The sequence below is a fragment of the Saccoglossus kowalevskii genome, chromosome 7 (genome assembly GCF_978046115.1).
Source record: "Saccoglossus kowalevskii chromosome 7, keSacKowa6.1, whole genome shotgun sequence".
In the NCBI taxonomy this organism is placed as follows: Eukaryota; Metazoa; Hemichordata; class Enteropneusta; family Harrimaniidae; genus Saccoglossus; species Saccoglossus kowalevskii.
In genome coordinates, this window is record NC_140647.1 from 5,178,696 (window position 1) to 5,204,750 (window position 26,055).

The 26,055-nt window shown below is 34.9% G+C and overlaps 1 protein-coding gene and 1 long non-coding RNA gene across 2 annotated transcripts; both read right to left on the reverse strand.

The window, feature by feature from the left end:
- Nucleotides 1-3,460: 3,460 nt before the first annotated feature.
- LOC144355823 (uncharacterized) lies at nt 3,461-7,129 on the reverse strand. Its single transcript, XR_014929959.1, has 3 exons — nt 7,041-7,129; nt 3,701-3,767; nt 3,461-3,613 (listed from the first exon to the last, which is right to left on the reverse strand). It is a non-coding gene; the product is annotated as an uncharacterized LOC144355823 (long non-coding RNA).
- Nucleotides 7,130-15,668: 8,539 nt separating this feature from the next.
- LOC146740202 (G2/M phase-specific E3 ubiquitin-protein ligase-like) lies at nt 15,669-23,698 on the reverse strand. The gene is made up of 7 exons (XM_085501600.1): nt 23,641-23,698; nt 22,656-22,806; nt 22,078-22,403; nt 21,666-21,847; nt 21,285-21,457; nt 18,042-18,256; nt 15,669-15,931 (listed from the first exon to the last, which is right to left on the reverse strand). Exons 1-7 carry the CDS (start codon nt 23,696-23,698, stop codon nt 15,669-15,671), a joined length of 1,368 nt encoding a protein of 455 aa, XP_085357726.1.
- Nucleotides 23,699-26,055: the final 2,357 nt, after the last annotated feature.

The following is a 26,055-nucleotide window of genomic DNA, read 5'->3' on the forward strand; positions in this document are numbered from 1 at the left end:
AAAAATGACATGTTCTCAGCCATATTACATCTTTAGAAAGGCAGTATTATTAATACATCAATTGGTGCACACACTTGGCCATGGCCATATACTAAATTATTTGGTTGACCATTCACTTGATGAAATAATGAACTACATAGATGCACATGCGCTGTTTATAACTGGTACGTACTATTAAATCAAAGTCTGTTCTTTACTGTAAAGAGGTGTGTGACACCAGATACATGTTAATTTTGTGGGGGAGATGGCAGGGACGTACGTACTTGATGATTGATGCCGCCTGTCCTACCTCTTACATAGAATACACTACTGCAGAAAGCCCCAATAGAGCGCTGTCGTCCGTCGCTCGCCCCAAGATGATTCGGCAATGTTGTATGTACGTCACGCGTTTATTGATTCTGTACAGAATCTCTTTGGCAAGATAACTTTGTCTGTTGCTATATGAGGTTATTCAAAGTGGTATGTCATAACATAAAGCTTTCTACTGTCTACCATTATAAAGGGAAAACTTCGCGCATGCGCAAACAAGTATAAATAACACCACACACTATTAATAAAGATTAGACAACGACAACGTCAAAACCCTGCTACCAACGACAAAAACAACAACTTCTAAATAAGCATGTGCGGTGATTGTTTCGGTACACTCAATAATAATAATATTGGCGTATTAGATTCGCTATTTTTTCAACGAACGACGACTGTACAGTATGTATTTTAGTTTGTTTCAATTGACAAACCATTTTGATCATCAAAGAACAATAATATTTATTTTCGTCCATATTGCATCTATACATGTCGCCCTAGCTTCCTAATGATTCTAATTTCTCTCACATTGCAAACAGTTCAGCTACTTCACTTACCAGTGTATTAGTATTGCTCGAATCGCACGATTACGCGAACTCATGTAATCATACCCCCCAACCCCCCGCCCAGCCGAGGCGTAGCCGATTACATGAATCATTGCTGGCGAAGATGATGTATTAGTTACCACAAGGCTAGACATGAGATACCATGTGAAACCTTACGTGTGATGAATGTGGTGTATATTTTTAGACTTCAGATCTCATAACGAAAATTATTCGTATTCAAAAGCATAAAGAAGTGTTTTCCCGATACTTTAACTGGATGGCGAATTTTTTTTGGGGGGGGGGACCTGAATACGATTTTGAAAAACAACAAACAGCATTTTCAATCATTGAAACATTTATTTGTGTGCGTACAAGTTATTATTGTCGAATATTAGGAAATAAAATTACGCAATCTGAGCCCTGTAACACCACACGCGAATACGCGTGTACATCTCCCGTATTTATACACTGAGGGCGCCATTCTTCGTAATCTTCAATAATTTTTTTCGACGAATTTGCACATCCATGAGTGACAACAATTAAATATATGTACACCTGTCAGCATACCCGTAGCATGTTTCCAATTAATAGTTATATCTCAACAGCCTTCATAATCTAATTTCCACTCAAATGAGTAGAGTTGATAAATACGAACGACCATCAAAATGTAAAAAATCGAAATACAGTGTTATAGTGAGACTGTAATAGGGTACATTTATATTAAACACACACGTGCACATCTAGAAAATAAAACACAAACGGCAAACACTGGACTAAAATTGACCCAAATAAGCACATTTGTAATGTTCAAATTGGACTGTGCACTTTTATTCAAACTATATAATCAAGATGAATATGTCAAATTCTGGGACTACAATACATGAAAATTATATATATTCTAAGTATACTTTAAGAGGGTCGGCAAGGGGTATTTACGTAAGCTGTAATCAATTGTTTTTATTTAAAATGTAAATTCGTAGACATGGACAAAATGTAATTTGTACAAAGATCTAATTTTTTGTAAGTGTATAAAGCATTTTCCACATTAAATGTCATAATTCATACACAATTTCCATTTTTTCTTACTAAACACAAATTATGAAATATATTATAAAAATGTAAAACGTTATTAAGAATTTGATTTATATATAAAGTGTAAAAAACTATTTTTTAATGTAAATGGAACTTTCATTTTATTTACTGTAAAAACGTATGTCGTTTTTATTTCCTGTCTCTTATACTGTCCAGCTACCCACTGGTGATCATTTTGATAATGATCATGTAAAATCTACACTAATGTTTGATTAAACCTTTTTTTGAATCACCTTAAACAAAGACAATTAGATATTTTGATTTATAATTTGAACTTTATATCTTCAAAAAGGTTTGCTGATGTTGGAAAGGGGTCCCTGAATTGTTAATAACAGCTTAGCATGTGACAAGCAGTCATAACATATTTGTTATCTAATACTCATTGTGCCACTAATGTGATTTTAATTATCATTGATACTAATTGTTGAGAATATGAAGTTTAATACCAGGGTTTTTAAAACTTTTCACAAGAATAGATGTTTGGAATGGACTGGTGACTAATTTGGACTTGGTCTCCAGGAAATTTTTGAACTCCAATCAGAATTACAAGAAAGAGCATTTCTGTACATGTTGTAGTTTATGATATCCGAGTGTGGTACATCCTAAACTAATAATAAACAACATACTGAATAAAATTGAGTAATTTCATATTTATTTCAATAACAAATACATAAATACATGAAAAATGTTGAAAACACTGAATTACATAATATATTGTTTCAATGTGTTTTACAAAATATGACTTTTTAGAAACAACTAGTTGATAATTACTTGAGAAGCACACAATTGTTGATACTAAAATAACACACACAACGATAACATTTTACAAAAGTTTGAATAAACAAGTGTTTTGAGAGAAAAACTCTCCAATACTGCTACCTATGAATTTAAATTGAAAAATTGCCAGTGATTAGTAACTCAAATTGTTTTCTAAATGTTGTTTGCTGTAACTAAGTATAAGTGAAAAAAATAGGATTCTCATTAGCAGCAGTCAATTAATCTTTAAGCAGCATTTAACTGTTGCTTACATATTTTACTTTTGACACAGCAATGGTGAGCTTTGAACAAATAATTACATTTGTCATATTAATATTATTCTAATTTCTACAAAAAATTATTCTATGTTACGATCATGCATTATTCAATTTGCTGCTGTATTACAAATTGTTAGTTTTAAAATATGAATATAAAACAACTAGTCTGATTGCAGTGAAAACCAATCTCTGGGCCAATCACATCTTCTCTTTTGAATTTAAATAATTGCAAATTTATATTGATTCTTGTGACTGAAATCTTATGTCTATGTTTAAATGTCGATAAAACACTAATTTAAATCCTTTGAGCACCAAAGCCAACTTTTGTCACAATTCACAAATCTTTAACCCACATATTTTTTTCATACTTTTCCAAAAAATATTTTCATTTGGTCTAAAATTATCAAAAAAATAGAAAAATACATAAAAACAGGCAAAATATGGCATTAAAAATGATTGTGGTCAAGAGGTTAAAGTATAATATTTCTTTCTTTGGTGTATATAATCTATTGTAAGTTAAAACTACTGATTGATTATGGTATTGACTGTTTGAGTACAGCGTTGTGGTAGAGTTATCAGTATCTGAGCTGCTTCTAAAAGTTGCAGAGAATTGCTGGATTCAACCACACCAGATGTCTAAAAGTAGGAGAAAACAAGATCATGTTATTCTGGTGATAAGCGGGTGGCAAGCAGGAGACAGAAAGTAACAAGAGTAGCATTTACCTCCACTGGTAGGATATCCTCTTCATCAAGAAGACTTCTTAAACTTTCATATTGTTTGTCTGGACTGCTACAAGTAAGAGACAAAACAGCTATTTAGAACATCTTACATAAAATCAATTAGTATTTCTTGTAGTTATATGTGTAGCTATCAGAGTTTTCCTGTGAAGCACATGGCACAGTAACAATTATGTTTACATTGCAAGATTTTTTTAATACATTTTCACAACTAAAATGGCCATCAGTAAGCCATTTTGAAACCAATTCAGACAGACTTTAGTGTGATCTGCATCCAGGTAAACAATATTTCTGTGACATGAATAGAGGTTTTGCAATCTCCAGTGAATTGTGCACCACTTTATGAATAAACTAGTCATTGAAAATGACACAGTCCCCGTTAAATTTTTGAAAGTTCTCTTTGTGCTTGTCATATTAAAGCGAAAGGGTTGTCGCGAGCGTTTCCTTGAAACTTTAGTTCCAAGTGGCGTATACAACAGATTGTTTATTTACACCAAAACACGTGTTCCGTGTAGTAGTAATATGGCCAAAAATAAAAACAGCTGTTATTCGACCATCTTTGATCTGATTATGAAACACACTGATATGTAGGATGTATGTGCCAAATACGAATGAAAATGGTACATAAATTGTGGAAATATAGTAGTAAGGCCAGATTTTGAAACAAATTTTCATGGACATGCATCCTAACATGTATCAAGTACATGTATGTGCCAAATTTGAATGAAAACTGACAGAGCACGTCCAAGATACCGCATAAAAAAAAAAAAAAACTAGATGCCTGCCAGTCGACCATCTTTGATCCAATTGCGAAATATATCGTCATGAACATGTATTCTAACATGTATAATCTATGTACTAAGTTTGAATGAAACTGACAAAGCACGTCCAAAATACAACATTTTCAAAAAACAAGATAGCTGCCAGTCGGCCATTTTGAATCAAATCGCTAAATCACTGCATGTGCATATGCTCCACATAAGGTACTAGGCACATGCAAAGAATGAACGGAATCAGTCAACAGGATTCTGAAATATGACTCTGGACAGACTAACGCACAGACGGACAGACACACGGACGGATGGACGGAGACTCAGTCACGGACGGTCGGGGACATGTATCCTAACATGTATGATCAATGTACTAAATTTGAATGAAAACTGACAAAGCATGTCCAAAATACGACATTTTCAAAAAACAAGATGACTGCCAGTCGGCCATCTTTGATTCAATTGTGAAATAAATCGTCATGGACATGTATCCTAACATGTATAATCTATGTACCAAGGTTAAATGAAAACTGACAAAGCATGTCCAAAATACAACATTTTCAAAAAACAAGATGGCTGCCAGTCGGCCATTTTGAATCAAATCGCTAAACCACTGCATGTGCATATGTCCCACATAAAGTACTAGGCACATGCAAAGAATGAACGGAATTGGTCCAAGGGATTCTGAGATATGACTTCGGACGGACGCACAGACGGATGGAGACTGAATTATAAGTCCCCGTTTTCAGACTTCGTCCGAACGGGGACTAATAATCGTTGTTCCTTTAATTTTATTTAAAATGTCAAAAACAAAATAAGTAAATTAGCCAGTATGCATATTTTAAAATATGCAAAGTAGCTAATTAGAATAATTGAATGTGCCAAATGTTGCCTAAAAGATTTGGTAGAAAAAATGATGGTGTTCTCCACATAATCAAAGTGATATATATTTTAAAAATATGGTAGTAGAATAAGTTTAATTTGTTGGAACCATTGTAACATGTATTTTGAAATATTGGTAGTGAAAACCAGATTGAATTTGTGTGGCCGCACATTTAGAGATACTGGTGACATATACATTGTGATACTGAATGTAGAAACTAGTTTGAAATATTGGTAGTGAAAACCAGATTGAATTTGTGTGGCCGCACATTTAGAGATACTGGTGACATATACATTGTGATACTGAATGTAGAAACTAGTTTGAAATATTGGTAGTGAAAACCAGATTGAATTTGTGTGGCCGCACATTTAGAGATACTGGTGACATATACATTGTGATACTGAATGTAGAAACTAGTTTGAAATATTGGTAGTGAAAACCAGATTGAATTTGTGTGGCCGCACATTTAGAGATACTGGTGACATATACATTGTGATACTGATAGTAGAAACTAGTTTGAAATATTGGTAGTCAAAACCAGATTGAATTTGTGTGGCCGCACATTTAGAGATACTGGTGACATATACATTGTGATACTGATAGTAGAAACTAGTTTGAAATATTGGTAGTGAAAACCAGATTGAATTTGTGTGGTCGCACATTTAGAGATACTGGTGACATATACATTGTGATACTGAATGTAGAAACTAGTTTGAAATATTGGTAGTGAAAACCAGATTAAATTTGTGTGGCCGCACATTTAGAGATACTAGTGACGAATACATTGTGATACTGAATGTAGAAACTAGTTTGAAATATTGGTAGTGAAAACCAGATTGAATTTGTGTGGCCGCACATTTAGAGATACTGGTGACATATACATTGTGATACTGAATGTAGAAACTAGTTTGAAATATTGGTAGTGAAAACCAGATTGAATTTGTGTGGCCGCACATTTAGAGATACTGGTGACATATACATTGTGATACTGAATGTAGAAACTAGTTTGAAATATTGGTATTGAAAACCAGATTGAATTTGTGTGGCTGCACATTTAGAGATACTGGTGACATATACATTGTGATACTGATAGTAGAAACTAGTTTGAAATATTGGTAGTGAAAACCAGATTGAATTTGTGTGGCCGCACATTTAGAGATACTGGTGACATATACATTGTGATACTGAATGTAGAAACTAGTTTGAAATATTGGTAGTGAAAACCAGATTGAATTTGTGTGGCCGCACATTTAGAGATACTGGTGACATATACATTGTGATACTGAATGTAGAAACTAGTTTGAAATATTGGTAGTGAAAACCAGATTGAATTTGTGTGGCCGCACATTTAGAGATACTGGTGACATATACATTGTGATACTGAATGTAGAAACTAGTTTGAAATATTGGTAGTGAAAACCAGATTGAATTTGTGTGGCCGCACATTTAGAGATACTGGTGACATATACATTGTGATACTGAATGTAGAAACTAGTTTGAAATATTGGTAGTGAAAACCAGATTGAATTTGTGTGGCCGCACATTTAGAGATACTGGTGACATATACATTGTGATACTGATAGTAGCAACTAGTTTGATTTTTCATAACTACACTGACATATATTTTGACATACTATTTTGTAGAAACCAGTTTATTTTTTTGTTTGTTTACCTGTTTTGTTTACTATTGAATGACAACTGCCTTGCTGACTTAGGTTTGGATTTCTTTGTCTCTTGGCAGTTCTCTTCATCATGGATTGATTTGTGTAGATTGCTAACACCTGGAGAGCTTTCTAAAAAAAAAATAATGAGGATAAGAGCTTCAAATTGTTAAAAATATGCCATTTTTAAGATGCTTAACTTATCCTTTCATTGAAAACATGAATACCAAACATAATGCATATAGTTACATTCCCAAAATTCATCAACAAATGTTCAAAAACTAACATAATCCACAAGCAGAATTTACATAACTGACAAGCTCAGTTTGATGAGAGAAATAAATATGTAAAAAGTGATGTCAAATATGTGTAAAAATGGGGAAGCTTTCATGTACTATCAGCTATGGAAAGAATGCTGTGATTATTATCACATATCTAACCATAGAGTACAGTTGTCATTTGTGGATATTCAGACCAAAAAAAGAAGATTTTGTTTATTGTCCCAGGGAAAATTGAAAAATGATGCAGTTATGTGAAAATGCAAACAAAATAGGGAGGTGCAAGCTACGAACTGACGACGACAAGAAGCAACATCTTATGTTTTTGGAAATTTATTACTCACCAGCAGTTAGGTCTTGTTGAATAATAACATCATTGTTATATGGTACCAGATTGGTGTAGCTGCTATCTCTTGTTGTGATGTTTGTGGTGTTAGATTCAGTATGAACATCAGGAGGTGAGAACGTATTCATGATCATTACATGGTCTGGTTGTGTAGAAGTACTGGACGATGAGAGAACACTTCTAGGAAATTGGCAAGTGACATCAGCTGATGAATTACTACTCAAGACAGTCGGTGGTACAGTGATTGGTCTTGTCAGGAGTGCAGAAGATATTGGTGACTGCTGGCACCTGGACGGAGATTCACTGACAGAGCATGCAAGTGTAGGAGGAGTAAAACTACACCCAATTATTGGATGTACTGAACCATGGTTGATTGAAGTTGGACATAAGTTGCAGTGCGGCGAATAACTTTGATGATAATGGTGTGCTGTATATGGGGCTGCTGGTGAAGGAGGTAGCATGTAGTTATCCAAGGTATAGCTTGGTCTCATTGTAAATTGGTCCCAGCTCGGTATATGGTGGTAGCCACTGGAGGGAGTCATGTAATATTGTGTTGAACCATACCAGTTGTTAGTCTGCCCTGAAAAATGGTAGCGATACTCTGATGATGATGATGGTGGAGGTGACAAAGGAAACAATGAAGTCTCGCTAGCAGGAGTGTGGTTTGAAATGGTTGCTGTTGTCATGGTAACAGTATGACTTGATGTCACATTTTCTGTCATCTCACTCTGCTGATTATATTTTTTTATTTTATTCCTAGTAGATTTAGGATCTCTACACCTCCTATTATTGCCAACCACCGGTACAAAATTTACAACTCCTTTTTTCTTCAGTCTTCTACGTAGGTTAGCAAACCAGGTACGAACTTGTGTCATTGTCAGACATGATTCTTTTGATAACTCTTGTTTTTCTTCAAACGTAGGATATGGGCTACCAGGATGTTTTCTGTACCACGATTCTAGTACTTGCTTGGCTGATTCTGACAGTGAAGAAGTGTTTCTTATTTGGGATGGTAAAATGTTAACTGGTGGTGGATATCTGAAATAAAATATAATGTAGAGGTCAGTTTTACAATTTAATGACTCAATAACTAAGCAACAAACAATTGACAAGAGCATTGCAATTCATGGGTCAAATCAGTGAGAAATAGATATATTGATCACCAAAAAGTGATTTGAAACAAATGATTTTTATACAGTTGAAATAGTGCCTCTGTCTTAGTAGGTGGTATTGCTTAAAAAGCATAGGGAACCCAGGAACTATGATCAACTGTACGCACTATGAGCGAGGGGAGGGGGGTATCGGCTGGTATCTAGTGTAAGAAATAGACAAGGGATGAAGGCTCCAGCCGCTCACATTTTTTAAACTTGAAAAAACAGAAGAAAAGAATGAAAAATAAAATCTAAAAAAAATACCAGGTTGAAGAATATTAGTTGCTCCTTCAAATTTCGCCAAAGCCTTACCTACATTTTACCGATATCTGCAGAATAAATCAAGAAAACTACACAAATTTACTCCATTTAGGAATTCCTAAAGGTTTGCCAGAACGCACGCACGGCACAGTTGGAGGTGTGGCCTGTTCTGCATTTGTCAACAATCAATCACAAGAATGGTTACAAACCAGTTGAGGAAGGCTAACCGAGTTGTGACCTCAATGTGGTTCATAACCAGTCTTGTGATTGGTTGTTGACAAAATGTTTTCAAGAAGAAGTCATTCATAGCAAAAGTAGACGCAGATGTGAGATGTGATGAACATCCTTCCTATAATAACAGTGCATCCACTTCTAAACTGATAAAGTATTTTCATACTGAGTCCCTGATTTTGTGAGATGTTTGTTTTTAAAATTTAGCATACTGATTAACTCACTTTTTTCTTAGTCTGAACTTTATGAGGGGTGTCAGAGGTTTGTTGTCTCTCTTGAACTTTGCCTGGTAGTGTGCTTCATCCCAGACATCCACAAGATCATCTCCATTGCGGAATGGAAAATTCTGTGGAAAAAATAAGATTATACATTTTAAAAAGTTGTTTGTTCACTTGATGTAAATAAATACACTATGATCAATCAAAGTATGAGTAAAATATTTAATTTCAGTTTTTTATAATTATCAGAGGATCTGTTATTTATCTTGAATTCTTAGTTGTAGACAAAAACAGAAGTGCTGCTATTTTCATATACTTTGTACATTTCAGTCTTGCAGACCACACAGATAAGGAAAATCTGTTTGACTTTGGTGCACAATAGTTGATAGTTAAAAATGATAAAACATTTATTCAAGAGGCAAGCTTTGAAGAAATCCAATTTTGGTAGCCATGCCTACCACCATATTTGTTAGCCGCTAAAATTATAATAAATTAGTTTTGACATCAATATTGCCTATATTTGGTGTGGTTTAATGTCCATCCAGTCATGACTGAAATTTGGTTCCAAAATCGTGGACATTTTTACAACAAAAATTGCAAAATAGTTTATATTTGTCCACATTATGTCCATGGTGGCGTAGAGTAAGCATACCGAGGGTCGCAAAAAGTACGTAGTACGTTCTGTGGGCACTCCGAAATCCGGTTGTCAACGTGAAAATATATGTGTCTAATAAAACTTAAACTTAAATCATTTGAACGCCAAAGTGAACTTTTGATACTTTTGAGCGCCAAATAAGTACAATATTTTCCATTACTGGCATAATATACTATGTATAGTATTGCTCATCCAACTACTATCACTATGATTACATGGCTCTCTCTAGTGCGAGACGACGCCTTTTTTCAATGTGATGTTAAGGACAATTACAAATACCTCTAACAAACGTTGAACTTCGTCATAATCCTTCCTCTGCATAAACACACTGATCATTGCACGGTACACCCTTTCATCGGTTTTATATCCATCCAATTTAGAACCTTCTAGTTCTTTTCTGGTGAACTCTTCAAGCTGAGCGTAACTTTGTGACGCTTGTAGCTCCTGGCAAATCATGCCTGCTAGTGAGATCTGCTGGGCGCTGACAGACTGCTTCTTGCCACTAATCCACGCTTGCATCAAACTCTCATAACTTTCGCTCTCCATGCTTCATTTTCAGAGAAAGTAAGTTGTAAGATATTTTATAGTTACTTACACATTCGTACACGCATCTCTAATGACAACGTCACATGAGCGACACCCAAAGAACCGATTCTGTATTTTGATACAAAATTGCTACAAACACAGTAAATACCAATAAGATTACGAGTCGATTAAACTATTAACAAGTAACCCATGCACCCACTGCAGTAGTTACCCAAAACACATGAATATGATCTTCACTAACTACACCCAGGAGTAGTTCAAGTTAAAGTTAAGGCGTTAAAGTCCCGTGGTTAAAACAATGTGTGATTTTCCCGCTGTTTTATTTTTCGGCAATATAAAGCGCTGTAGTTAGTACCGTTTTTGAGCGATTATTCTGTAAAATAGTACTGTACTACACTATTCAAAGTCGCATACCGCACCGAAACGAATCGTTATATTTAATATCGATGATGGCTTTTGCGTTTTTCTAAAAGACGATACAGGAAAGAATCGCTAAAATTTCCGATGGAGAATATTTGTTCGGCCTTCGGATATGAATGCGGGGATTCTAGTATGTGGAACTACATTTTCCAACCAACAAAGCAAATTTAAATTGTTAATATGAGAAAATGTTTATGGTAAATGCATATTTTCAAAAAGGACAAAATTGTTTAAATGTATTTTTTTCTATCTTTCATAATATGAGCCATGTTCAAAATGGGGAATGTGGGAGAAAGCGGGAAAATAAAATGAGTTGGCAGATTTTTGACCAGACTACTGTACCTGTAAACGACAACTTTCTAATGTACCTCTGAAGTAGACAAACAACTCTTGATATTTGAAGACAGGCCTTTTGCGATATATTGTACTTCAAAAGTGCATACACAAAGGATGTAATGCGTTCACAGGCTGGGTTCCAACTGGTCGCTTGTAAGTATCCCCAGAAACTTACCTATGTGGTCACGTGATGTCGTCTTCAGGCGCCATCCCGTTGTCCAGCGGATGTTTTTTCAGCCTGTTTAATCGAAGACAGTCAAAACAACAACGAAAAAGTTTTGAAATTTACAAAAAAAAGTCACTTTTTAAGTACCCGAAGATTGTTTTTGACAACGAAAGTATGATTGATACGCTGTCAATACATTGATAAAGGCACGTGCCAGTTAAAAAAACAATTTAAACCAATAGTATATTGCAACGAAATAGATAGTCTCTACGTTTAATACCACGTCTGGCTGACAAGGCGATTATTTTTGGTAATCTACGGTGGCCCATATATACAATCGGCGAAGAATGACCAAATTTCGGCGATCAATGATGCATTGCGACGATCAATAAACAATTACGACGATCAATGACGCATTGCGGCGAACAATAACCAAATTTCGGCGATCAATGATGCATTGCGACGATCAATAACCAATTACGACGATCAATGACGCATTGCGGCGAACAATAACCAAATTGCGGCGATCAATGACGCATTGCGACGATCAATAACACATTGCGACGATCAATAACGCATTGCGACGATCAATAACGCTTGCGGCGATCAATAACGCATTGCGACGATCAATAAAGCATTGCGACGATCAATAACCAATTCCAGCGATCAATAACGCATTGCGACGATCAATAACGCATTGCGACGACCAATAACGCATTGCGACGACCAATGACCAACTTCAGCGATTTAGTTTAAAGGATGGACCCACAATGCTTTGCACACTTCAATGGCGTCCACGAACTACAGGTTGTGTAAGTATTCGTTATATGAATAAATCCAAAATGCTAGAATCCATTGCTATGGCAAGTCAAGTGTTGCAATATTATTAAAAACATTTTTTTTTTTTAAATCCATATTTTATTCCACAAAACGCAATTTATGTTTCTAAATTCTATTTTACATTTCATAAAATATTATTTCGTTTTCTAAAATTCGTATTTGATTGCATCAAACGTATTTTTGTTCAAAGAATTCCTATTTAATTATTCAGACGCCATTTTGTTGTGTACAATTTATATCCCATTCAGTACACAAATTTATGTTTAAATAAAGGTTATTTTGTGTCATTCATTTTACTTCTGATGTGTTTAGGGTAAATTTATGTTTCAGTTCTGAATCAAAATTATTTCACTCGTGAAATATATTTTACATGCAGAATTCTGTTGGTTTTTTTTCGTTCGACAATTTTCTATTTTGATTCATAAACCGTAACAAACTTAGGGGGCCTACAATTGTATGCCGTGGCGGTGGTGGCGCTGTTGTCATTTTTGGTAAAAAGTGATATTTTCAACTTCTTGTTAAAAACCGCAAGTCTGATTGCTTTGATACTATACATATATGTACCTCAGGTAGACCTTTTTCAGATTTGTTTATTTCGTGATATCTTAATTCTCTAATTTTAATGAATATTTTTGTCATTTTTGGTAAAAAGTGAAATTTTTGAATTATTGTTGAAAACAGCAAGCCCGATTGCTTTGATACTATACACATTGTTCATTTTCTAATGATATCTTCAATTCTTGAAATGTGCATTGCTAACAGCGTAGATATCTCATATTATATATTGCTTAGTGTTAATTATGGAAAATGTACAATAAATATTCAAATATTACAAATTTCATTATGTGTGTTGAACTGCTCTATTTGAAAGATTACAGTTGTAGATGTTATTGGCCGAGAATTTTCTGAAAAATGCATTAAATTGGTTTGATACAGTGTATATTGATGGGGGACTACTACATTGCTGTTGCTTATATTACCGGTAGTATGAAAAATGCATGCCACATTTAATAGTCATGATCAGTTGTCATTTCATTCACTTGTGCAACCAATAGGACAAATATGGTATATTTCAGTGATTCAAACTGCACTATTTACTCGTGGGTACAAATTCTATGATACCATATAACACCCAAGTTCTGTATTGAACACATTATTTTTTTAATTATTCTGAAAAATCAACTACATTTCTGTATGTTGCAATAGTGTGATACATTCACTATGGATTCAGTTTAACAATATGCAAGCTGTTTTCATGAGTCTTGCCCATGTTAAAAAAAGAAAACACTACAGTATTTTATAGCAATTCACTATTTGCACAGATCAAAATAATATTAGCGTTGATTTGATGTCACAGACACCTATTTACCACCACAGACAAATTTAAACATAAGACTGGTTAGAAAAATAGGTAGTATACTTCATTGATGAAAGCCCTTTCAATGAGTAACTCTAAAGTTACATCATTCTCAAATTATACTGATCAGAACCTGGTACAATGCACCTTTCATTGACTACAATAAACCACATCATGCATTGCTTTCAAATTCTGTGCTTACTTGACATAACTAACCTAGGAAATATGTATTAATGAAAGTTTGCTCGGGTCACTGTGCAATTAACACAATATAAATAGTCTGGCAGTATTGGGCAGCCAATTTGCAAACTTGATTGTGAATTGGCTTACTACTTTGGATTTGACAAACATAACTTATTTCTAATATTGCTTGTGTCAACTTGTGGCCATGCCTACTTTGGATGAATCTATGTTGCGATAGGGACATACATTGTGTAGCTTGACTGTCCTGTAACGTGGTATCACAGACAGTGGACATGCTACACAAAAGCAATTAATGTCCCTACTGCAATATAGATTAGCTTGGAATGGGCATGGCCACCCTAAAATGCTGATAAAGAAGTCACAAATTGTGATAATATGACATAGCGAGTTTAATTTTGCCAACAATGTAACTTTAAACTATCTGTACTATTACTACAATTACTGCAGACAATCTTTCTGTACTGGTTAAAAAAAATGACACTACATACATAGATCTTAGCTGAGATGTATATGTTAGTAATACGTGTACATATAAGACTAGCCGCCTGTCAGCTGCCATAGCTTTGCTGTATGTACTGCATATTATAAAAATAATCTGATCCATATTTGGAAGCAGACTGAAGATGTTACAAAATGAACAAATCTAATAATGGTCATCCCAATGAATGTACATACACACATTAACACAATCAGCAAAACAGTTTTTGAGAAATTGTTAAAAGTATGTTTTTACTAAAAAGTACCAAAATATTCATCAAAATTAAAGAATTTAGAATGTCACAAAATGGAATTAAATTATAGAGAGAACCTACAAATATAGCTATCACTGTGTTATACAGTATGCTGTTCATATGTATTTACTATCATATGGTAGTTACAGTGCCGAGCATAGAAGGTTGATTCAACATAATGTACGGTGTGGTAACGCTGACTATAATGTTAATTACTGTCAAGAGAATAATGCATCTTAGAAATCAAGTTTTATTCTGTACTTACAGCAGTTCTAAGAATTATTCAGACTGTCAGGTAGCAAGATAGATGTCATTGTTGCACAATATTTTTCTAGACTGTGCTATTCATGTACTCGAACGTGTATCACATTACCTTCATCTGAACGAGGGTATGGAACAATCTAAACTCAACGAAAAAACGGTGTTTTGCAAAGTTTTAAGCAACCTTGCTAACTGTCAGAATAGTTCCTAGAACCGTTGTAAGAAACTATTTGAGTGTATGTAAAACTATTTCTTATGCATTCCTATCTTATCAACCATTCTTATCTTAATAAGGAAACTAGCTGCAATTCACAGTTTTATTTCCTGTGAACTACCTAAATAACGCACACCATGATGCGTACAAATTTAAATTGTAGCCTAATACTTGCTCATAAAAATAAAAGAGAATAAACTACATATCAAAATTGGATATAAATATCAAATGAAAAAAATAGAAATGTTTAAAATTAATTAAAAATGTGAGTGAGTTAAACAATACGCCAGTAAGTTGATGAACTGAGATACACTGTGTTAATATTATAGGTCATTTAAGAGCACAAGAGCAAAATTAATTTAGTTTGTTGAGTATTAAAATTGGGGTATAAATTGATGATGTAACCTGATGTACCGCCGAACACCTAGACCTGTCCAAAACCAGGACTGTTAAGGATTCCAAAGTCCATGGATGATTTAAATAGTTCATAACTATTAACAACTGGAATATAAAGGAGATTTGCACACGTGTTTCCCAATGGCAACTTTTGCTTCCCTATATCCCCATCATGAATGAACTCTACACTAGGTTTGGGGAAGAATCCCAAAGGAGGAACTTTATCAGCTCCAGTTGCAAATATTAATATATCTGTAAGTGATGCTTCTGATGATGTTTCTTCAGATGATTCTGAAAAAAAGAAAGAAGAATCTTAAACATAATTGAAGGAAAAATAAGTAGCATACAAGCACATGAACTAATTTAAATTGAACATGCTGTACAGAAATGAAGCAACAAATTGATTCCATTGAAATTGAGCCAAACAATATTCATGACTGTATTGTTCAAGACGTGAAGCACCAAGGACAATACCGTAGCATACAAAATGTAAAATATGGTATTTTGTGAATAACCTTATTATCATATACCTTTCATGTGGCCAAAACAAAAATAAAACACAACAGAGAGATCTTAAGTTGCGTTTGCTCATTTGAATATCAAACGCTGCTTTTGCACTGCCCGCCACAGTCAGCTGTTTCGATGAAATGAGACATGGTGGCAGGGCGTAATGGTCAGGATTACTGACACTAAGAACGTTACTGTACTGATATTAGAACTTTGCAAACACCTCACTGTTGTATATATTTGGACAGTGGTGAACAATTAGCCCGTAAGAGTGGCAATACAGACCCTTTGCAGCATCCCAACCTTTGATTTTCAAAGTTGATCGCATCTCTCCAAAGTGGATGGCTACTACAAGCAATACTATTTTCTGAAGATTTAGTTACAGTACAACTGCATGTGGCTAGAGTGCAAACGAATGCCAGTGGAGTCAGTGCGTGTAGTGCGTTCAATTATGCCAATTCAGAATACACTACTGCCATTGTCTGCTGTCATGAAAGTGGACCACCCAAAACAAAAAAAAAACTATTGCAGAAGCTAATTTAAAATTGTATACATTTTTTTCTTGCTGGATTAAAAAATAGACCGCCTAAAATTTCATTACAATGTCAATCAGAACATGTTTCTCAAAAAAAATCAAATTAACAAACTTTGTGCGCCAAATACGATTATTTATTAGTAATGAAAGTATATTTTAAAAGGAGTTTCAAATAAAAACGAACACATCTGCATTCCTTAGTAGCAAATGATCGCGGTAGTGCAATCCGGTTATGCTGCGTTTCACAATTGTTGATTATTACCTAGTAATGATTATAATAACGTGCAAAAAATTCGTTGAATTGTTATGAAATGCAAATAAATTTCAACTTATTTCATCGTAAGGCCAGACTTTTTTTATTCCTTGTTTCTCGAGTTTTTATAAGTCAATTTTTTTGAGGAGGGCGGAAAAAAAATAAAATTAACTCTTTTTTTTTCATTAGATTTGTGTGATTCTCAAAGAATTGTAAGTGAGATCATTGATCGGAGAGAAGAAATGAAATAAAATTTTATTCCATGTATAACGTGGTTGGCAAATGTCGCCAATGGTGGCACAATTTTCAGCATTAATGAGAGATTTCTTGGTTTTTGGCGACAGAGTTTCAAGGCGTGTCACCACGCCACGCCATGCCATGTTCACCTAGTAGTCTCAAGCAGGCAGTACGCAGAGAGGTCACTGTCAACCAACCCGCATAAAGTATGGATCTGCGCGAGACTTCGGTACTTTGATCATGATACTCCCATGAAAATGCAACTTGGATTTGTTAGGCGACGGGCCTAAAACATTAAGATAAAAATAATTTTTTTTAGCAATTTTTTGCACTCACATGTCGGCGAGCGCGAGAAATTACGCAGAAATAAAATTTAATTTTTATTTCATTTTAGACCCCTGTTCATTCGGTGGGTTCGCGAAACAAGGGATAATAAAAGTCTGGCCTAAGCAAAAGATTACGGTCGAAATTTAAACGTTTGATGCTGTAGAAATTAATATCCGCCATGTTTTGACCTGGGACGGTGTTCTTTGACCTGACAGGTCAAATCACTAATTAACCAATCAAAACATTGGATAATGCCAACGTGTTCAAATTACCATAGCTCATTTAAATATGTTAATGTTATTGAACCCAGCACGGAAGAGATTTGCCGATGTTGTTCTACGATCTTATGGCTTGGATTGTAATGGGAAAGCAACATGATTTGCTTTTAAATAATTTTTTTTTATTTGTTTTCAAATAATGAACATTTGAAGTGAAATTTAACATTGTTAACAGTGAATATTGAACAAGTTTTTTTTAACTGCTTTTATAGAGAATATATGATAAACTAAATGATACTTTTATTATATGATAATTCTGTTTACCTTCTGCGTCAACCAAATAATCTCTCCAATAGCTTAAGACTTCATTTTCTTGATTTCGTTTGTTGGTTCCTTCTTCACTCACTTTCACTGAGAACAAAATTTCTATGCTTTCAGCAGTGTGTTTGATATTGTGGTACATCAACACTTCTTTAAATGAATTAGGGTTTTTACGAACACAATCTAGAACACCAAGGGTGTTGAAACCATCCTTAAACCTGTCAATACACAATGTTATGTGAAAAACAAATTTTAGAATCAAGACATAAATGCCACATTCCATGTCTTAATGCTAAGAAACAACACATGAGACAGGATTGCCGTTTGAAGTGGGGGAAGTGAATGTCACACTAGGCGTCGTCACGTGTCACCTCATAGGGATCCTCAAAACCACTGAATGTCATTATGAGCTGGCGACGCATGCTACCCGAGTGACACCTGCCGACACAGTGGCTCTGCATCAGGCGTCGTAGCGGCTGACCCCATGACAGGAGACCTAGATATATTTGACTCATGTCATGGTAAGGGCAATGTCGTACCTGACCAGAGCCAGCATGCTCTGTGCAGCATTTCCCCCAAATTAGAGAGGAGGTGGTGGAATTGAACAATTCGCATGATGTGGTGAGGCAAGCATCGCTTGTTCAAGAATATGGAGAGTCTGCATGGGATAAGAGTACATGGTTACAGAGCAGGAATTACAATGTAGTAAAATTACAAAATTACGAATAAAAAATTGCGAGTGAATAACAATTAAAACAAAAGATCTATAATGTCGATTGGAGACGATTGGTAAATGTAAAAATGACTAGTGTGGATTGAAAGTAAAATACAAGCAGAGCCAGCAAAAGAATAGAATGTCTTAATAGCATTGTTCGGAAAACATTGTGAGTTGATTGGCTTAGTTCTGAGGTTCGGTGTGGTTGGCGAGGATCCTTGGCACTGCATGAAGGATTGTGGCTGGAGTCTTAATGTAGAGCTGGTATGAGTCACTGTGCCATCGTCCAAGGGTCTTGATGAGCCAGTCGGGAAGGTTGGCCTCGGCGGCTGTTGTGGCGGCTCCAGCACGAAAGCTGTGTGATGAGTATTTCTCCGCACTTGGGATCCCTTCTTGCATGAGGAGGGTTCTGATTGAGTCGGTGATAGTTTGACGTGTTAGATATGAGCCGTTGGTAAACTGGAATGCTGGTGCAAGCTGGGAGAAAGTGGTACGTGTACTTGCCTCAATGTATTTGTGGTAAGCTTGCACTGCGCAGACCGAGGAGTCAGATGAGACTTAGTCAGTGTATGGCCACGCCGAAATGGATCATTTTTGGCTGCCTTGATGTAGATGGTGATTGCACTACCAAGATTAACATCAGATCGAAGAAGTGTTCGTTCACGATCAAATGTTGTTTTCGTCGGAGAGGCAAATTCGCTTACTCGTAAGAACCCGAAGAAGGCCATGGTGAATGCGGCCCATAACATCAGTATGTCTGTTACATCCATATTGATGCAGCAGCGCAACTGATTTTTTAGTGTTCTCATTAATTGAATGGTTATCGGTAATCGTGTAGCCGTAGGGTCACCAATTTGTTTCTTGATGCCTTGGAGTGTGCGAAGCAGTAGATGATCCTCTGGAAACTCTGGGTAGCCCATCTCTGTGTGCTGTCGTAGGATGACAGCGAAGTATACTTTGATTGTTTTATACGTCAATGAGAGCGATGCTAGGTGTGTGACGAAGAGGATGGCAGAGCGGTGTGTGACTGGTAGCGGGGCGAGACCGTAGTTGTGACAGAAGTTATACATCAGTAACCTCCATGAGTACATGAATGAAACTGGACCAGGCACACCAGAGAAATGTTGCAATTTTGTGAATTTTAAGTGTTTTTCATGAATATGGTTGACAAACAGTTACACTTGCTCAAATAAACAATCAAAATTGACCAAAATTGACCAGAGGGGATTACGCACCCTATTAATATATGGCATTCATATCTAGAAATTTGTGTTCGGTGATTATTAATTCCTGTTGGGTAGTATTAGTGTCGGCTAGCTTTAACACTAATGCACTTTGAGGTGTGATTTTTGTCAGTTATGAACAATGAAAGACATAGTCAGATTATCATCTTGAATTGAAATAAATAAATGCATGTGCATATGGAGAATAGAATGGAATGGAATGGAATGGAATGGAATAGAATGGAATGGAATGGAATAGAATGGAATGGAATAGAATGGAATAGAATGGAATAGAATGGAATAGAATGGAATAGAATGGAATAGAATAGAATAGAATAGAATAGAATAGAATAGATTTATTTCACCAGAAAATTGTACAGGAACTTTATATGAAGAAATATTATAAATAAATATATTTTTTCTGGTGGGAACCAGAGAGGTAATTCTAGCAGAACTAATCTAGTCCCTGGCCCCAAAACCATACTTAACTGTTAAAATGTACGATGTTGTGAATAGTGATACACACACACAAAATTTATTTAGTTAAGTTAAAAATAAAGAAATACATAATTATATGATGTGTGTGTGGAGTTTGCGTGTAATTGTCCAACATGTCTGCGATACATGGGGTGACGGACAGACGCACACATGGCAAGACGTACCAAAGTCCCAGTCCAAACACAGACTAACAACATTTTATGTTTGATTCATTTTAATTTGATTATTTACCAACCATAGGCATCTAGCTAACACTGAGCATATGGTTACGAGACTTGGGTGAAAAAACTATCAAGAACGGGTGGCTAATCTGCATATGACCAAAGGGGGACCACTGATTGGCAATTATCAACAAAATAGATAAAGCATACCAGTATACCAGCCTATAACACTTTATACAATGCTATAGGATTAATCAACCAAGACTTCAGAGAAAAATTTGACTATATAATGCAATCAAGAGATAAGACAGTTATATATGCTCCAACTAAATATTTGTTTCAATGTAAAAAAACAAACACTGACTAACAATGTCAAAACTTATTATCAAAGTATGTGTGAAAGGACTAGTTTCACAATCAAAATACTAGTAGTATAGTCTAATGTTGCTATTTTTATTATATATTTTTTACTTAATACATTAATATGTTTTCAATTTTTCATTTCAATTTTTCAACTTCATTGATGTACATAACCAAAAAGAAAATGTAATATTTTCTTTACGGTGTCAATAAAGCACTATTCTATAGTTCTATAGTATACCATCAGGGGCGAGTAGGTCAAATGTGATGATATGATAAAAGAACATACCTCTCGTATGCAGACTGGGTTCGGTAAATCACGTAAAACTTTAAACAATCGGCCAACAGTTTATCTTTAGTAGTCAAATCCCATAGTACATGATTAGCTCCTGTGACAGTTATTAGGACACTAGCTCTTTCAATTGCAGCATCAAATTCATTTTTGTTGGTGGACAACATTATCTGAAAAAATAATACATACCATAGTTTACAAAAAAATAATAATGCACACATTTGTATTTGCACAGAGGTAAATTTATTAGTCTCATTTTCTGGACTGTGTTTGAACTAAAAAATGTATAATCAGCCTGAATCAGCATATGGATTATATTGTAATTACATGTACATAGTGTACTAGTATATATATGGTATATGTGGTAACTCAACTTACATCCTTCATCTGACTTTTTATCTCTTCATCGCTCACATCTTCCAGGTTAGGTTCAGTATTATTTAAACCATAAACAAGGCTGTTAAACAGAGTGCCAGAAAAAAAATTAGGCGCTGCCCCACCATGAACAAGAGAAACAGCCAACATCCTTCCTGCAATGTGGTATAAATCATTTTCCATTGCTGTAATAAGAAAATATGATAGTCAATACTTCTATGAGCATGCTAAGAACAAACAAAAAATAGCCCCTCCATCTTTATTTTAGTAGATTCAGTTTATACTGTCAATTAAGCTGATCATTTTGTATATAATGAGCAGCTAATAACCAATGCTTATTGTTACTTGATTAGTGGATTTCTTACTGCATTAAATACTCCAATAATGCAAATAACCATGAAAAAAAAGAACTTACCAGAAGTATTCATCGAAAGCACTTTTGAGTATGCAGGACCATCAAATAAGACAGAATCTTTCAAATGATGCATTAACAGCCTGAAAAACTCCCTTTTCGGACCACCAACATCCACAGCCCCCTCGTCTCTCCCATAGTCATCTGTGAAGCGAACATTCATCACTTTGAAAGGACTATAGGTCTTGCGTTTAAAACCTCGTAAGGCCCCCTCCCAGACTTTCATCCTATTAATATTGAATCTGCAGCAGATGTCAGCATCAAAGTTGATTTTCTCTTCCAATTTATGTAGCAATGCAGACACATTTGTATCAATTTCTTCTGAATTTCTGGAAACAAATAGGTATGTATGTATGTCAACCAATCAGTGGACATGTGTATGAACATGCAATCCTGTAGTTGAAATGATAATGTTCTGTACCATGAGATAATCATTCAGGAGTTGTTTTGACCCTCAATTCATTTATTTATGGCAGCACATGGGAGGTGGCACTTTGCTACTCAGCTTATGTCCCACACTCATTGCCTCATTGTATTAAAAATATAGGCGGCTAAATGATGCATGTAAACTTTCACTGTACAAATCAAGTCGAAATGGTTCAGTTGTGCCAGGTATGAATTCCACAGGTGTAGTGTCCCTGAACAGTAGTAGGCATTCTGCATCTTTGTCTAACAAGTTGTTGTTTGTCAAATGTTTATCCAGAATAGTTTTTTTAAGTTCTTCAGCAGTAGCTAAAAGTAAACATACATTAAAATCAAACAACTTAACAATCCTTAGTACCATATAGTTAGCTAATACAATACAGTATTAATATATATGCACATGTATAGAAGTGGATTGCTGCAGGCATGTCCAAGATATATATACGTTTGTCAAAATCAAAATGGCTGTTAGTCGACCATCTTAGGTAAGATTTGTAATTAAAGATGATGTGCATAAACCGATCAGATCAGATCAAACTTTCAATTCTGGTTAATCCCTCCACAAAGTTTGAAGAGGTCAGAGAACATTTATTCAAGATCTTATTCCAGACATGTCAAAATGACTAAATTGAGGGCATTTTTACACTGATAATGACCCCAGTTAACCATCTTTGATCTCCTCATGAAATCATTGCATGTACATAAGTCCCAAATATTAGATATGTGTAAAATTTAAGAAGAATCGGTCCAGAGATTTCAGAGATACAGGTCAGGACATATAAACACACATATGTCTATCTGTATGTGCATTTGTCCACCTAGAGGATGGACAGACGGCTGATTCATCATAACAGGAACTAACAAACTTAGAAAGGGTTCCCATGTTTTGAAAACAAAGGTTAAAATCTTAAAAAATGATATGTCATCAATAAATATGTTCAGAGTTACATGAACGCAACTGTAGTTCATGGTACAGGTTCATGATTATTTCTTGAAAATAATCAGGTATTGCATAAAACATTAGCCAAATTAGCTAAAATAGACAAATTATTTGCAATAGTAATATGGTAAGCTGTTAACATCGAACTTCAAAGAGTCAAATCAAGACAAAGTTGAACATTCAACGTTTTAAGCAATACAAACCTGTTGCTTTGACTTCGACAGTCAACTTAAATCCAGTGTGGTTCTGCCTGGAAGGCATTAATATATTATCACTATTCAGGGTGAAGAAATTTGATTGAATCTAAAATATGAGAAAGATATGTATCTAAATTGAATAAAATAAGTAATTAGCCTGCCCCATAATAGCAATGTACATATTAAAATAAAAAGCTACTTTTAAAGGACATAATAGTTTTAACAATTACAGTGTCACAATGACAGAAAAGTTCAATGTGAGGCATAAACTCACGCATAAACGCTGGTTGTCAGTGCAGTTTCACAATGCAATTGTTAATTGGTTAAGTTAATACAAAAAATTGCAGATGAATTTGTCATTGTCTTTCAAAACAAAAACGATGGTTATAGCACCATCAAGACCTAAATGCAGTCGAAACGCACCCGCAATTTCAACACATCCAAAATACACACACATTGGACTGGATGTAATTAGCATAAATTATTATTATGTTTAGCAACACTTTTTCTCCTGTCAAAGTACCATTTTCAGTAAATTTAACCACACATAATTCTAATTGCTCATTTTATATAGTGCCCAAATCCTACAGACACAGTCTTTTTCAAGAGTGCTGTACATCATTACCCTGGTTGATTGGCCATACGCAAGTCAAAGCTGAAATCATCTTTACTCCAGACAATTGGTTCTTGAGATATCAAAAACACAGAAATTTTTTAATTAATATGCAAATTAAGCTAATTAATTATGCACAGATTGGTACCAACTCCCAATCAGATCTAGCATTTGTCCCATACTATTTGACAGTTAGGTGTCGTCATTGTTAGTAGAGCAAATACTGTCTTAAATGTTGGAAAATACTTACCGCAACCTTTGAACTACTTTTTTTTTTCTTGTGTTTTGCTATTGATTTTGCTCTATTCTGTTTGGCAATATTCCTGAATGCATCAAAGGTAACTAATGTTTAAAAATAAGGATACACAAGAAAAGCTAAAATCAAAGAAAGCTTAGAAAGAACTCCCATGTGCTGAGAGTATTGGAGACACATTAAATATAATTCGAAATTACTTAGCTGAAAACTAATTATGCAAATCAGAAAATTAATATGACCAGATTTGAGTGTAAAACTAATGAAGTCTGCGCAATGTAACAGAAAATCTATGTCTCCAAGTTTAATTGAAATGTGATTAGAACCAAAAAATTATGAATTATTATGCTTATTAGGGAATTAATATGAACAGATTTTTACCCCAAACTAATTAGGTTTGTACATTGTCCTAGAGCATCTTTGTACTAAGTTTCATTGAAATGGAATAATTAGTACCGTGAAAACTCCAAAATTTCGACCCCTCTAAAAATTCGACCGCCTATTTATTTGCCGGGTTTCGGTGTTTTATTTACCTCCAAATTTTCGACTCCACTAAAAATTGCCGACTCATTCTTATTCGAAAATTGCGACCAGTTTTAGTTTTCCCCCAAACGAAAAAAAACCGATGTGAGCGTTCAAACGGGACCTTCCTCAAAGGCATGAATCCGGGTTTCTGATTGACTGAGAGATTTTTATTTTATTGGTAACGAAAATATATTCTAAATAAACGAAGTTTCAAATAAAAACGAACACAAAAATCTCGGCATGCTGCGTTTCTGAATTGTTGATTATTACTGTACTCAGTAGTGATTATAATAATGTACACAAAATAAATTTCTTGAATGGTTATGAAATACAAATAAAAGTCAACTTAGTTTCATCGTAAGCGAATGATTCCGGTCTCGTATAAACGTTTGATGCTGTAGGATATCCGCCATGTTCTCTTAGGTCAAATAGGTCAAATCGCTAATTAACCAATCAAAAAGCTGGATGATGCCAACGTGTTCAAATTACCATAGCTTATTTAAATATGTTAATGTTATTGAACGCAATGCGGAAGAGATTGATGTTGTATACAGTAGTACGATATTTTGGCTTGGATTTTGATGCGAAAACGGCATGATTTTTTTTAAATAAAAAAATTAGTTGTTTTTAAAAAATAAACTGGTCATCTGAAGAATAATTTAACATTGTTCACAGTGATAACAGCTCATTCTCGAAAGGAAGCTTACCCGCTCACGCTAGTCACGATAAAAGTCATACACGTGTACTCTTGAATAGACAGACGTCAATGACTACGGAAAAACTTAGACTCTATTTTAGCCGGCAGGATTGATTGAAATGTTCGAAAAATGACGCCAAAATACACCTTAAAAGTCCCATTTTATTTTCTTAAATCCCATTTTATTTTTTAATCCAAGGGCGAATTTACGGCAGAATTTGGTCCCTCAAATAAGGGACATGTGAGCTTTGATTCTAACCGGATACATTGCACTGGGTCGGGGAGATCGTTTGCTAAACTTCCATGTATCTTTTGTCCAATAGGTACCTGTAC

Bases quoted from the DNA above. Each gene is read 5' to 3' on its own strand.
- LOC146740202 (XM_085501600.1), bottom strand. From the start codon at position 23,698: ATGCCTTCCAGGCAGAACCACACTGGATTTAAGTTGACTGTCGAAGTC. The intron at 22,404-22,655 runs GTACAGTGAAAG...ATTTGTTTCCAG, and splicing joins GAACCATTTCGACTTGATTT to AAATTCAGAAGAAATTGATA. The intron at 21,848-22,077 runs GTAAGTTCTTTT...TTCTTATTACAG, and splicing joins GCTTTCGATGAATACTTCTG to CAATGGAAAATGATTTATAC.